A 15,556-nucleotide genomic window follows, 5' to 3' on the forward strand; every position below is an offset into this window, starting at 1 on the left:
ATAATTATAGAAAAAAAAGAAAGAAAAAAAAATAAGTGGGTGGGGGCACCTTCCAGGAGGAACTCCCTTCCCAAAAGTTTTCCTAAATTCCCTCCAGCCCTGAGGCCATTTGCAAAGGCCTTAGAAGTCAGCCCTCAGACGTCAGAATGCCCAGGATAACATTATCATTTTATAGAGAGCCAGATGGAGGCCCAGAGCAATTTTCAGACAGTAACTGTCCAGCATCCCAGGTTTCCTCGCCCCCAGGCCAGGTCTCTCCCTCACACTTCTGTAAAAGCCCAAAGCCCGTTCCTGACCAGACACCTGTTCTGGAAATTAGCACCTCTTTAAGTGGCCAAGAAGGGAGTTTCCACATGTGGGTCAGGATCAGCTTCCAGAGAGGGCCCCCCTAGTTCCTGGGCCACCAACAATGAATGATTAATAAAACGTGGATTGATCAAGACCAAGATGGAGGAGAAAAGGAGCTCACAGGAGAATGGCGTGAGCCTGGACAGAGGCAGAAAGACCTAACACGTGTTGAGCGGCCAAAGCAGGCATCTGAGAGCCTGTGGTGTGAGGAGGGGGAAGTGGAAGGTGTAGCTGGGTTGCTGGCAGAGACCTTCTCACCTCCATTTTGGCCCTTCTCTACCCCACTTCTCTTAGTCCATCCCCCTTTGTTTCCCCATGGGCCTTATCTACCTTTATGTACGAACTTCACTTCACACCTGCTGCTGATTATCAGCCCCACCAGCCCTTCAGCCTGGAGGAGTGTGGGTGCACACACGCAGATACACAGGCACACGTACCACACTGACACCTTCCACCCTACACAGACAATGCCAGGGCCACAAACTCCACTTCAGCCTGGGGGCAGGTGCTTCCACATCCCAATGGGTCCTGAGCCTCAAAAGGTCACCATCAGGAAGATGCTGGGTCAACCTCACATGTCTTAACAGAAACAAAGGAAGCCAGGAAGAAACTCATTTCCTCAAGGTGTCTGAACAAGTTAGTCATGCTGGGACTTGGGAATAAGGGCAACCAGAAGTCACTGATTCCTGCTATGCCCTGTGCCCTGTAGTAAGCACTTGGCCTTTATTATCTCATTAAAGCATCATGTTGTTTTGAGGTGCCATTGTGTTCAGTTTTATGGAAGCAGATTGCCAGTCCTTTTACATTGGAGCTGGGTGAGTTCAATTTGTCAACCTTTTGGATAGCTGCCAAGTGCTTAATCATTGAGCCACCAGGCCTCCTTTTTAAACCAGCATGACAAGTAGACAGACAGGCCTTGTCTGGCCTGCACTCCAGTGCCCTTGCCTTTGCCGCATTCCTATATCTCAAGGCTTGCTGGGAGGGAGCTTCTGAGAGCGAGGCTCAGCTGTCCCAAGCCCCTAAAGCCCTAGCTATGGAGGTGGGCTCACAGCAGACATGGGCCAAGTAGGCAGAGCACTGATCTCAGGACAGGGCAGGCTGGATCCCATGCCTAACCTATGTCCCCTGCCCTTTCCCCTCCCACCCTCTTGTCCTCTCTGCCTCCTGGATCTCTGAGTCCTGTTTCCCAGCAGTCGCTCTCCTCCCCAGTGCCACTGAGGTCTAGGCTAATTGCGTCTGAACATTCACTTTTAATTGCTTTTTCTGTGCCTCTTCCAGAGGCTTTCCTCAATCTGAAGTATCTGGGGGCCGGGAGAATGCTAAAAGGGCTGTGGATGCAGAGCAACTGAGCCCCTCAGAGATGCCTCAGCCACACCCCCTTCTCCACCTGCAGCAGACAGCCTGGCGGAAGCTTTTGCAGGGCTGAAGGGGCGGTCCACCCCACAGAAGGCTCCCTTCATGTCTTCTGAGTTGTCATCCTGCAGCACCACCCCAGGAAGGCCTTCCCAGGAACCTCAAGGAGCCACGCTGGAGGGTCAAGGTCTATTAAGTAACGTTCTTTAGAATTAGGGCTGGAGGAGAGAAAGGGAACATTATAATATTTTCCCCTAAGATTCTGAAGACCCCATCAGCCCTAAGTGAGGCAGTGGCAGGCTTGGTTCACATAGCCCTTGCAGGGAAGAATTGTCAGATGCTAAAAAGGAATGTGTCACCCACCTACACACCTGTACACAGGGAATCGAGTGGGAGAACAGGAGGTGGGAGGGCTCTGAGCTATGGGAGAGGTATCTACCACTTCCCAGGGGAATGGCTGAGATTGGGAGCAGCAGCCTAGAACCCGAGTTCCAAGGTGCCAGGACTCATGGCCACAAGCCCACTATCCCCAAACAGGAATTGTTTTCATGGCTTCTGTAGACAGTGAATGTCTTATCCAGCCTAAATTGTGGCTGATTGGTGCATTGAGTTTATTCTAACTTACAGCAACCCTGTCTATTATACAGTCTATTGCACTGTCTATTGGGCTTTCTCTGGTGGCCTCATGGGTAAGGAGTTGTGCTGCCAACCAAAAGGCAGGCAGTTCGAACCCACCAACTGCTCCTCAATAGAAAAATGAGCAATATCCGCCCATACAATGTACAGCCTCAGAAAACCAACTGAGGGTCAGCTAAGAGTTAGTTCCAACTCAATGAAAATGAAGTGAGTTGTTTTATTGTTATTTTTTTAATTTTTATTTTATTATTTTTGTGTGAGTGTACCATCAAATCAGATCTGACTGGTACAGGAGGACATTGTCCCTCCTTCCCCGGCAGAGCATCTGGTGGATTTGAACCGTGCACCTCTGGGATTGTAGTTGCAGCTCCTTGCCACTAGGCTACCAGAGCTCCTTATTGTTATTTTTTTACAAAAAGAAATCCCATGGGGCCACTAGGTGGGCCTGAACCTCCACTGGCTTAGCCTATTTGAACAGCCCTCTGCACAGGGAGGGGACTTCTGCCCCTGGTCACTCCCACTGGAGCCCACTGAGCTCTCAGTAAAGGCTTACAGCTTGGAAACTGGATGGGGTGTGGGAACAGATCACCCGGTTTTTTCTTCTGTGGCATAACTAATGAATTAAAATGGCTAACTTACAGTTAGCGGTCAAGCACTTAACCATTGGGCCACCAGGGCTCCGATCAAACACTGAATTCATTGTCAAGTTGGAATCAGCTCATAGTGACCTACCAGCAGGTCTCCAAGGCCCATCTTCCTCCTTCAAAGCTGCTTGTAGATTTGAACCACCTCAGAGGCACTGCCTTTCGGCTGGGCAACTCCACAAACTACGCCACCAGAGGCCCTACCTACCACGCAGATAACATTTATTATGAATTAGGCCTTGTTTTAAGTGCTTTATGTCTTAAACTGAATAAATTCTTCCAATGCCCTTTGAACTAAGTACTATTATTATCATCACCACTTTACAAACAAGAAAACTAAACTCAAAGGAGTAAAGGAACCTTACCAAGGTTAAAGAGCTAGTAATAATCCAGGAGCTTGAACTCTGGCAGTCAGGCCTCCAAACCACAGCAGGTCATAGCCTCTTATTTCCCTGTTAATCAGGACAGGGCTCCACCAGTCAGTGTTTTGTGACTCTGAGCCTGTCCTCAGAGTTAATTCACAGAGCTTGCTGGATTCTAACCAATCAACACTGTAGCTCCAACATTCTGAGACTTTGCTCTGAGGAAGCAGTCTCAGCAATTCAGAAGAACTATGAGGAGAAAATTTACCAGCTGGCACTTCCCATGTGCCTGCCCACTTCCCTGCATGAGGGAAGCCATTACCCCTCCCTCCTTTAGTGGAGGTCAGTCACCAGGCCAAGAACCAGCCCTCTGGTAGGGATGCTGGGATCAAGGGTAGATAGATGAACAGTGCTCAGAATCTTTGACCATTTAAGGAGAGAGTGGCTTACCTGATTTTCCCCTCCTGGAGTAGCTCATGCGGAGGGTCTTCACACACCAGCCTGGACTCCCCATCTAGCAGGTAAGTGTAGACTGTCTCCTACAATAGAAGGTACTTGTGTGACCCCCTAGGATAAGTTCTCCCAGTGTCCCCATTTCAGCCTGTACACAGGTGTCTGCATGAGGAGGTCATCAGATGCTCAGGGAATAAGGTTCAGGTATTGGTTTGTTTTCACCTGCTAATGGTTCTAATATGCAGCCAGGGAAGAAACACCTTATCAATAATATACCTTCACTTCTCCTCTTGGAAAAGTTTTGGGCTGGTGTTGATCCATAATCCTGCTGACTTTCCTTAGATATCACCCCACATCCAAGGTACTGGGTGAAGATATTGCAGGTTTGAGTGGTAAATGTATCATATCCCCAGTGAGTGTCTTTCTTTGCTATGGCTCCAGACTTAGACATTCAGTAACTAGTTACTAAGCATCTACCCTAGAAGCTTACCTCCTCTCTGCAGGGAAACAGATACTTCTACAAAAAAACCACACACATTGAGCCAGGGCACTATACCCATGAAGGCTTCCTGGAAGAAACCAGAGTGGAAATCAGACCCATTCAAGTAGGGGGCTGGGTACAAGAGAATGGCTTCTGGACCAAGCAGCATGCGTGTGTAGTTTCTAGAGGGTGAGTAAAGGGTTCCAGCATATCTGGAATTGACAGAGGGGAAAGGGCACAGGAGGCGGGCTGGGGGTCAGCAAGGCCTGAGCTAGAAGGACTTTGTAAACTGAATCGGGGAAGGATGACAGAGCTGCTGACAAGCAGTGAGCTGGAGAAGACATGAACAGATTTGTATTTTGGAACGATCGCTCCCCAGAGTGGGATCAAAGCTCTGCTCCAAACTTGTCAAGTCTTTGGCTTGTCAATTTGCCCTCCCCAAGGGCCCAGAGTAGGCTCGGGCCTCAGATCTGGACCATGTCTTGGCAGAAGTAGTTGCCCTTATTGACCCACAGGCCAAAATTCACATTCTGTCCAAGCGAGACGTGCTACCCCTGGGACTCCACAGCCAGGCCCCATTCAGCACAGATGTGCTGAGTGTCTCCACCGCCACGCAGTGTCTGCCTGAGCAAAGCTGAGACCAGATCAGAGGAGTGCACCCCAGTAAGGGAGGCTCCTTCATGCCCAGCCACATATCCGGAGGAAAAGGGAGGACAGAGGAGCATCCTCCCTGCTGAGGGCATCATGCTTCAGTTGAAGGAGACACTAGAGCTGGGTGGAATTCTCACAGAAGTGGTTGCCTTTAGTGACCCAGAATTCACAATCCAGCCAGCAGCTCCTGATGCCTGGGATCCCTTAGCCAGACCCCCAGAAATGCCCAGCAGTGACTTCCAGTAACTCTGAGCAAAGCTGTGTGGGGTGGGATGGGAACAACGAAGCCTGAGGAGGGAGAGGGACCTGGGATGAGGGTTAAGATGGGAGTTCAGGAGTAAAGGAATCAGCAGAAAGAGGCTTCCCACTCCCCGTCTATACCCCGCCTCCTCCTTGTCATCTGGCCCCTTCAGTGGCCTGGGAGGGGCCTGGGCGGTTTGGTGCAAGGTGGTTAATTGACCACCCAAAGGCACACCTAGTAAAGAGGAATCGATAATCTGGGGGTGGGGGCACAGATCCTCATTTCCGGGATGTCCTCTGCCTACCACCCCCTCACTCTCAGGCCCTCTGGGTTAAAATTAGCTGAGTCTATTGGAGAGAGGGAGGGAGCCATTTCAGACACATCAGCACCATCTGTATTTGGGGCTGCCTGCCACAATGGGTGCTGATGAGGGAGCCAGGTGCCAGCTCGCCACCCCTCCCTGGGGAGCAGGCACAGCCCCCCTCCACCTCCCCACCCTTTCTTGGGAGTGAAGCAGACACCCCCATCTGGCCATCCCTCCCTGGGGGCTGAGCAGAACCCAAGCTCAACGCCCTTCCCTGGGGGCTGAGTAGACTTCCCCATCTGCTCTTCCCTTTGAGAAGCAGAGCAGACCCCCTCATCCTCCTGCTCCTTCCTGGGAGCTGTGCATACACCCTCCCCTATGCCCACCCTCCTCTGGGAGCTTAGTGAACCCCAGCTCTCCTCCCCCTTCTGAGAGCTCAGCAGATCGTTTGGGGAGGAGTTAAGTCTTTCCTAGGAATCCCTAAAGTAGGGGCCTCGTTAAAACATTCTCTTGGGTGGGCCAGGGTAGACATTCCTCACTGTCCCATGAACCCAATTGCCTCAGTCACAGCTGTATTCCCAGCCTCCAGTTCTCATGGGCAATTAGTTGCATGCAGGGCATGTGTGCTATGAAGACTTGGCGCATCCCCTCGTCCTCCCTTCTGCCAGGACAGCTCAGTGGCCGTGGAGGGGCACAGAGCAGCCCAATGAATGCTGGCTCACCAGTCTCCCCACCCTCTCTTTCCAGATGTGCCCCACCCCAGGCCAGATGTTGTCTCCATCCCATTCCTCTCCTGGAGGATTTATTTTTGGGTGCCAACACACCACCCACTTCCTACCAATTTCACGCTCAATAAAACTTACTCATTAGCCCTCCTCTTAGGTTCTGAACTTTGAGGAGGCTTTAGGAAAGGCAGAACTGGGGAGATAGAGTGGGGGTACTTAGGTACCAGGCCCCATTTATCTCTGTTATGCTGTGTGACCTTGTGGGGAGCACCCTCCCTGTCTGGGCCTCTGGTAGTTCATCCATCCAGCAGATGCAGGGACAATGAGCCCTGGCAGGAAAGGGGCGGGAGTCATATTCTGAGCTGACTGTTTTCTGGAGCAGAAACTGCCTTTGGCTGGTGTCTAGAGTAGGAGAGAGGACATTCTAGGCTATGGGGACTCAAGGCGGGAATCTCCTCCCCCAGGAAGTTTTCCTGCACCTTGGGCTGGGCAGACCCTTCCTTCCCATGATCCCACATCCCCACCTTCCCTCTTAGACCATGATGCTTTGGGCTCAAGGGGCTGTTTATCCATCAACCTGTCTAAGGGATGAACAGCAGACAGTGGACTAGGGTGAGGAGCAGTCAGGGGCAGCTAGAGGGGGCACAGTCAACTTCTTGGGCTCAGGCAACAGTGTTTACCATCTGACTTCATCCAGAGGGTTGTGACCTCTTACAGAGAGAAGCTTAAAAGTTACTGGTGGTCATTTTATCCAGTAGCCTTTATTCAGGCTAACACTTTAACCCAGGACTCATTCCTCAAAGCTGATCCCCTTTCCAGTGTGCTCCTGACCTTCCATCGAAAGTTCCTCTACCTTCAACCCCTCCTGCTGCATAGATTCCAAAACTTACTGGCTATATTTGTCTTAAGTGTATTATCTTGGGTGAATCCCTTCCATCTCTAAGACATGATTTTCCAGTCAATCTCTAAGGCCCCTCTGGTCAAACATTCCAGAATTTCTGCATAAATTCATTCTCCATGAAAGTTCTGTTTCATTCCGTCTCCTCCTCCAGGAAATCCTCTCAGAACTTCTACCCAAACCCTTCTCATCCCTAGGAGACTCCTTTGAGTAGGGAGTCTATTCTTTCTTCCTCAGCCCTAGGTGAGGCCCAGCACAGAGCCAGGCAAGTTCTAACTGAAGGGTAAACATATGTGAGGCAGAAGTGGGCACTTACCACTCTGGGGAGCACAGCTGAGAGGACCTCCTTCACAGCCCGTTGCAGGCCCGCGATGTCGAGGACAGAGCCTAGGATCAGTAAAGCATCCTGAAAGAGAGGAAAGGGCAGTGAGAGGCATTGCTTGGAAGGTCAGGGAATCCCTGGCAGCAGCACCTGCCCAGAGGGCTGTGAGCATGAACCCCCCACTTAAAACAGAGGCAGACTTTCAGGCATTTACAGGCTGTGGTCTTAGACTCTCAGAATCTATCTCAAGGCCATAGAATGTCCATGCTGGACAAACACCTTCTATTTCAATCCTTTCATACTACAGATGGGGAAATGGAGGCTTTCAGAGAGGCCAGGGGCCTAGCAAAGGGCTCACAGTGAGTCAAGGGTCCAAGCCTGGACTAGACAGCAAGTGTTTTGTCCTTTAATCAAGGACGAGCCTCCACAGTAAAACAAAGCCAGCAAACCAACAAAAATTAGGCAAATCTGAATCCTAGCCCCACTGTTTCTTAGCTATGTGTCATTGACAACCTCTTGTTTGTAAATTGGGGACAACTGTGGCTATCCCCTCAGCAGACTGGCATGAAGATAAGAGGAATCCAAGCAATGAAAAGTGTCTCACAGAATGTCCAGCACAAAGTCCAGCTGAATTCCCCAAAAGGCAGGGGCTTACCCTGTCTCATTTTCCAACCTAGTGAGGGGCTGTCTTGAGAGCAGCAAGAGTCCAAGGTGGGAGTCCACAAGGTGGGAGGAATAGAGTCAGGCCAACCTTGGCAACCATAGGAGAGGACGGAGAAGTCAGCCTTGACCGCCTCACAGCCTTCCCCTCCCAGGAACAGGCCTCGTCCTTGGAGGGCCGGAACAGAGACAAAAAAGGTCTCTGCTTCTCGCTCTATTAATTTAGCCAGAGCCACGGGGATCAAAGAGAAAGGTAACAGAAGAGAGGATCCAGAGCCAAGACAGGATCATGACTCACACTATTCCCTCGCCATGCCCCCCCTCAGCCCTTGGAGGTCCTTTCTGCTGTCTTCCCTGTGGATGGCTGGGTCTGTGTTCAAACAGCAAGGTGAAACAGACTGCGGGGTGAAGGAGACAGGACCTGATTCTCATTCACGTAAAAACAGCATGTGGTCAAGAATCTCAGCCGACCACATGCTCAGCAGAAGCCCAGAGCGTAAGCATGGCGGGAGAAGAGAGAGAATGCTGAAACTTCAGGCCCATTTGGCAGAGATCTGTTAACCCACATAAAGAAGATGACAGTCCCCTCACTTCTGTAGGCTGGTCAGTGCCTCCCCAGTGCTTTGTGTCCCAGGTGACACCAAGATGAGATGGATCCAGGCCAGGGCAGGGCAATAGCAGGGAGGAGGAGAGGTAGAGGAGATGACTCATGTAAGGCGAAAACTGAGTCCTGCTCATGACTGAGGCCAGAGAACCTGGATGCTTTGCATAAAGCAGAGCAGATTGTGGATTCTCAGTCCGACTCCAACCCCATGGGCCTTCCTGGGCTCTGCGGCCCCAGGGACAGTGTGAGAAATGATGGAATTCTGCAGGAGGTCTGTGAAATGAAGGCCCTTCTTCCAGGCAGAGCCATCCTACAGAGGCAAAGAGAACCAGGAGAGAGAAAAGCAGTGAGTTCCCCATCCCTGAGGAGGTACAAGGAAGGAGTGAATACCCATTTGTCTAAGAGGCTACAGAGGGGAGTTCTGCATTGGAGTCTATGCTTCAGATTCATATTTCACCTTCTGGTGAAATTTCATTTCTTGGCTGCAGTCTACTCCCTTATCCCCACCCAATCCTATGGTGCCAGAAGAGAGGACAGCAATAGATTTGGCCCCTGACTGTTCACTCAGTTTAACTTTCCCCAACTTCCAAGCTCCCTTTGATTCCTCTTAGGTGCTCACTCCTCACTCCTGCTCACACACCTTCTGCTGCACGCACCGAGCAACTCAGTCATTGACCCTTGTATCCTGCAGAAGCACCTATCAGGCCTTTAGACACCCTGTGAGAGACCTCTCAAGAGTACTGAAGAGCAACGATGTCAGACTGGAGACTAAGGTGTGCCTGATCCAGGCTATAGTCTTTGTTATTGTGTGCTATGCATCGGAGAGTTGGACAGTGAATAGGGATGATAGAAAGATAATTGTTGCCTTTGTGCTGTGGTGCTGGAGAAGAGTGTTGAATATACCATGGACTGCTAGGAGAACAAACAGGTTTGCCCTGGAGAGGGTGAAGCCAGAGTGCTCCTTGGAGTCAAGGATTCTGAAGCTTCATCTAACATACTTTGGGCATGTTGCAAGGAGGAACTGGTCCTTGGAGAGGGACATCCTGTTTGGGAGAGTGGAGGGACAGCGCAGGAGAGGAAGACCCTCGATGAGATGGATAGATTCTGTGATTGGAGTGGTGGGAATGAGTGTGTTTGAGATGGCGAGGTTGGCACAGGATAGCAGGGCTCTTGTACATATGATCACTATGAGTCACAAGCGACTCGATGGCACATAACAAAAACAACAAGGGATACACACACCCACAGGTTCTCGCAGCTATTTCCTTGTGGATCCAGAGACCAGGGCTCGAGTAACACCTATGCATACATGTATACACATAGCCTAGCTTGACCTTTCAAATTCAATTCTTCAGACTAAAGAAGGGAAGAAGATCTGATGGTCCAGGGAATCCCAAAATAAAATCTACCAGACCCAAGATCCTGACACTGATGCTCCTTGGGTACGAGTCCAAAAGGAAATAATGGCTTAGGTCAATCCTTGGAGGCAAGGTGGTTGACAAGCTGAGAAATCTGGCCCTGCTCTGCATGCGTGGATGTGTGTGTGTAGTCTGATACCCTTGTGATGTGAGAGTTGGGGAAGAGAGGTCAAAGTAATGATCTTTCGTGTGGAAGGGAGAAAAATCTTCAAAGTTACTATCTTGGAACAGCTAAGTCTTCCCATTTGACAGATGAGGAATCTGAAATACCAAGAATTCTCATCCACTGTCAGCCAGTCAGTTGGGCCAGAGACAGGTCCAGAACCAGACTCCCTCATTCTCCAGATTGTCTGGCTCCAGCCCTGCACCCTTTCCCCAGCTCTACCCCCAAGGGACTCAGAGATAACAGTCTGTCCTTTCTTCTGATTGGTGGGCCCCTCAACCTGTCCTTTGCTTCAATTGGGGGATGCCCTGACCTGTCCTTTACTGGAATTGGTGAGTGCCTAGCTGGCCTTCGTTCTGATTGCTCAGTTTTCTATGACTCCTCAGGCCAGGACAAGCGAGGAGGAGAAGTAAAGGAAACGTAGTGGGGTGCAGGAACAACAGCAAGAATGGGCCTGGACAAAGGGGGCTTGATATAGACATGGCCGAGGAGACCCAGGGCTCTCCACCTGAAATCAATCTATCCACCCACTTCCTGACTGTCCACCCTGCCCCAGGAGAGGGGGTGCTAGTTAGAAACTGCATCTGGGAAAGGACATTTCATTCTTCATATTCAAAAAGGCCTTCAAGGCTTATTCCATTGCCACCTCTGCTGTGAACCCTCCAGAGACCCACCTCAGCTGCATCAACTCAAGGGAAGAATTCTCCCAAATTCCAAAGTCCCTGAGCTTGGGGCTCAGAGAGTGAAGTGGCTGTCACTAGAAGGGAAGTGAGAACCAGCAGGGCAGCAGCTGAGGAGGAGAGGGGAGAGGAGGAGAGAGGCTGAAGTCAGGGCCTAGAGCCCCAAGAGTCTTAAAAGATTGAGGAAAGGAAAAATCCAAACATAGTCATACCCATGCTCATGTGCATCCACAAATGTCCCACACAGACACACTGTAATGCATACACATCTGCCAATACATATACGTGCACACACCTCGCACCACACAATCATGCACACAGAAATGCAACCATACTACCACACACACACATATACACAGAAATACAACCCCATATACAACACACTTGCGCACGCACATAGCTCAGACATGGGTTGGGGAAAGGAGGTCACATTTCCTGCCCGTGTAGCCTTTTTGAACAAACATAAGTATAAATATTAGCATAGCAACAGACAATTTTCCAGACCCCAGGGGAGAATTCGTGGTGTATTAAAAAGGGCAACAACTTCCAGTCCTAGTCTCAGATTATATGCAGACACTCTGGATGGTCTTAAACAGGACCCCTTTCTCTTCCGGGGAGCTCTAGTGGCATAGTCAGTGGGGAGTTGTGCCTCTCTGGTGGTTTGAATGCACTAGTGGCTCCACAGGAGAAAGATGGGCAGTCTCCTCCCCTGTGATTTACAGCCTCTGAAAACTCTCTGGAGGGTCAGCTGTGAGCCAGTTCTGACTTGACGGCAATGAGCATGTTGCTCTTTTTAGTTTCTTCATTAGTTAAATTTAGTCCTTCCAGCTCTGTAACATACAGCTTTATGGTGCTCTGGTTTAATGCACAGTGGATGGCTGAATGGAAGGAATTTCTCTTCTCCACAGCCCTCTGCCTTGGAGCGCTGCAGGTGGAGGTGTGGCCAGTCAGCACCACACACAGCGCCATCGCCCTCACTCACATCTAACCCAGGAACCAAGAAATGAAGGCTTGTTCTGAGGCTGGGGTCACCCTGGGGCTAGATTAGCATTTCTGCACTAGTTTGGGATTATGGGAGGATCTGGAATAAATAACTTCTAGCTCCTTTTTAAAGTCCCAGGTACATGAAGTCAGAGACTTAGCCTTACTGCTCCTGGAGGACTTGGGAGTGGAGAGTGTTCCAACTGCTCCCTTCTGTCATCTCCTTGAGTCTCTGTCTTCTCCCATCTCTGTTCTCCTCTCTATTGCTCTCCTTCTACACAGCACCTGAATCCAGCCCATCCTCTCCAGAGTGATGCCTCACAGCGTCCTAGAAGGTATAATATCAAAACTAACAGTCAAATACCTTCCAAGACTCAATCCATGTTACTAGAACTGACCACACACCGTGATCCATGCAGCCTGCCTGTTACATAACCTGTGGGGCCTAGAACCTATGGAGCTTATTTCTCTAAAGGGAAGGGTCCTTCAAGATCTCCCAGGACCCAGGAGTTCCTCTCCTTCTTTGCTCCACTTTCTCTCCCTCGGGGTATTTTTTTCTCCCCACCCCTCTCCTCATCTCTCTGACTCAATCTCTTCCTCTCTCCCTGCCCCCCAGCCTGTGTCCACATCTCCTTCACAGACAGCTCTCCTGCTTCTTTTCCACGAAGCTCTGCATCTTTCCCACCTCCGCATCCTCTCTCTTCCTCTCAGATGGCATCTCCTCCCACTCACCAGCTCTTGCTCCCCCACGCTCCCTGCTCCCACCCGCTCTTTTCTCTCCTGCCCACTCTTCCCAGATCTTCCAAGTAGTTGTCCCCAGAATGTGGGGAGAATGCACCTGACGCAAGGTGGACACCCACAGACAGGAACCATGAAGGCGGCTATGGCAGGGAAAGTGGGGGTGCCAGGGCAGGAGCCATCTGTACCTCTTTTGCATGCTTCCTTGTACTCTGGTAGCAAATAGACAGAGGATATCTTCCCTGAGGGTAGGGCCTTGAGGGACAAAGGATCATTTCCCTGTCTCTGTGCCCAGCATTGGTCTGGCCCTAACAGTTGGCTCAATCTAGGTGGCTAATGGAACTCCCCCAAAAGGAATCTTCTTGGAGGCACAGAACAGAGGAACCCCTTTGGATGGGCCCTCAAACCCTAGCCTGTGCCCCAGCTTCCTACATTTCCTCTGTGATTCCTGCCCTCACAGCACACCCAGCCGAGCATCAGCAGGAGACAGTGAAGAAGCAAGACCAGAATCCTCCTTTTCCTCCTCTCCCCACTCCCCACTGCTTGCCACCTTCCCAATAAGCTACCCACTCCCTACAGACACTGAAGTCTTAAATACTCAGAGATGAGCTATCAGTGAACGCAAAGATCCTGTACTTCCAGGCCTATCAGCGAGGGACTGGAAAAATTGAAGAAAAGAGCTTGATAACTCTGGATGACCTGGTCCGAAGGTGGTTACAAGACAGAGATCCAGTCTGCTGTTGCTGTTGTTGTTGTGTACCATCTAGTTGGAACTTGCTCATAGCTGACTCTCCAGAGAGTTTCCAGAGGTAGTAAGTACACGAGAGGAAACTGCCCAGCTTTCTCACAGGGAACAGCTGGTGGATTTGAACTGTATGCCTTTGAGCTGGTAGTTCAGTGCCTTACCCCTAGGCCACCAGAGCTCCGTTAGTTACCAGACTGCAGTCATTTGTTGTGTGTTATCCAAGTGAGAATCGACCTGTAGCTGACCCTCCAGGGGGTTTTCAGACACAATAAATTGCATGGGAAGAGAGTGTCCATCCTTCTCCTGTGGAGCAGCTGGTGAATTATAACTGCATGTCTCTGAGATTGCAGCACAGCTTTTTACCATTAGGCCACCAGAGCTCCCTAGGCTACAGTTAGCCTCTAACCAGTGCAGCAGGAGCCCTGTGCTGGGTGGCAACAGACTTTGGGAAGAGAGTGAAACTTCCTCAAATATCAGTGGTTCACAAGCTTTAATATGCACCAGCTTTACCTGGAGTTCTCATTAAATTAAACCTCTCAGGTCAATCCCCGTGGTCTCTGTTAGTCATAAAAACAAACAAACAAACAAACAAAAAAACAACTCCAACTCATTGTCATCACTTTAGAACCAATTCATAGCGGACCATCTATTGGGCTCCTGAGGGAGTAAATTTCACAGGAGGATATTGTTTGTCTTTCTCTCAAGGAAAGAGTTGACCAAGAAAGAGATGTGACCTTTGATCTAGTAACACAACTCTGTGTAGCTACACCAAGGTAGGTCTGAATTGAAGAACACAAAAGAGTGGGACCTGGGAATATACGTTTCTAACACATTCCGAGGTACAGCTGATGCTGCTGGTCAGGAATCACACTTAGACAAACAGTGATTTATAATCTCTAATGATTACATCTGGGGGGGGGGTGGGGAATCATTGGAGAAGCTCAATATCAGCTACGAAAACTAGGCCAGGTGCTGATTGTGGAACAGACCACCAATTACTCATATGCAAGTTCAAACTGAAGCTAAATAAAATTAACTCAAATTCACAAGAACCAAAGTTTGACCTTGAGTCTATCCCACCTGAATTTAAAAGCCATCTCAGGAATAGGTTTGAGGCCTTGAATGCTAATAAGCAAAGACCAGATGAGCTGTAGGAAGATATCAAGGATATCATCCATGACTAATGCAAAAGGTCGTTACAAAGACAGAGGAGGAAGAAAAAACCAAGATGGATGTCAGAAGAGACTGCATATTTCACTAGAGGGCTGAGAAGCTAAAGCAAAGAGAAGAAATCAAGAAGTTAAGGAGCTGAATAGGAGATTTCAAAGGGTAGCTGGGGAAGACAAAGCAAAATGTTATAATGAAATGTGCAAAGCACTGGAGTCAGAAAATCAAAGGGACAAAGTTGCTCGGCATTTCTTAAGCTGAAGGAAATGAACAACTAATTCAAGCTGTGAGTTGCAATACTTAAGTATACTATGGACAGAATGCTTTCAGTATTGATCCAGTAAGCATCAAAAGAAGATGGAAGAAGTACACAGAGAAATTGTACCAAAAAGTGGTACAAAGTACAAAAAGTGGTTAACACAGAAGAATTTCGTAAAACAGCCAATGATCAATCAAAAGGTAATGGTGATGAAGGAGGAAGTTCAAGCTACTCTGAAGGAATTGGTAAAAAGCAACTGAAGGAATTAATAGCATACCAACTGACACATTTCAACAAACAGATGCAACCTTGAATGTGCTCACTAGCTTGTGCCAAGAAATCTGGAGGACAACTACCTGGCCAACTGACTGGTTTTTGTTGACTGCCATTAAATTGAGCACAACTCATAGCGACCCTATGAACAAAGGCCTGAAGCCTTTCTAAAACTATCATAATTTATCAAAGTACATAGAGTTTCCAGAGGCATGTTGTTTAGGAAGTAGATGCCACTCATCGTATTTATTCCCATTCCAAAAAAGAGGTGATCCAAAAGAATGTGGAAATTATAGAACAATATCACTAATATCACATGCAAGCAAGATCCTAGTAAAGATTCTCTAAAAGCGATTAGGACAGTACATAAAGAGAGAACTGCCTGAAGTACAGGCTAGGTTTAGAAGGGGCTGTGGCACTAGGGATATATGTTGTTGTTGTTGTTATGTG

At 49.3% G+C, this 15,556-nt stretch overlaps 1 protein-coding gene across 1 annotated transcript in view; it reads right to left on the reverse strand.

The window, feature by feature from the left end:
• The window catches only part of PDE2A (phosphodiesterase 2A, cGMP-stimulated), a 109,942-nt gene that overhangs the window by 29,148 nt on the left and 65,238 nt on the right, over positions 1-15,556 (reverse strand). Inside the window, exons 3-4 of the mRNA XM_006885551.1 lie at positions 7,413-7,502; positions 3,794-3,882 (exon numbers count right to left, since the gene is read on the reverse strand). Of these exons, the coding sequence (XP_006885613.1) occupies positions 3,794-3,882; positions 7,413-7,502 (179 nt within the window). The remainder of the gene's footprint in view (positions 1-3,793; positions 3,883-7,412; positions 7,503-15,556) is intronic.

The sequence above is a fragment of the Elephantulus edwardii genome, unplaced genomic scaffold, assembly GCF_000299155.1.
Source record: "Elephantulus edwardii isolate Elephantulus edwardi_28Jun2011 unplaced genomic scaffold, EleEdw1.0 scaffold00044, whole genome shotgun sequence".
Taxonomy (NCBI): Eukaryota; Metazoa; Chordata; class Mammalia; order Macroscelidea; family Macroscelididae; genus Elephantulus; species Elephantulus edwardii.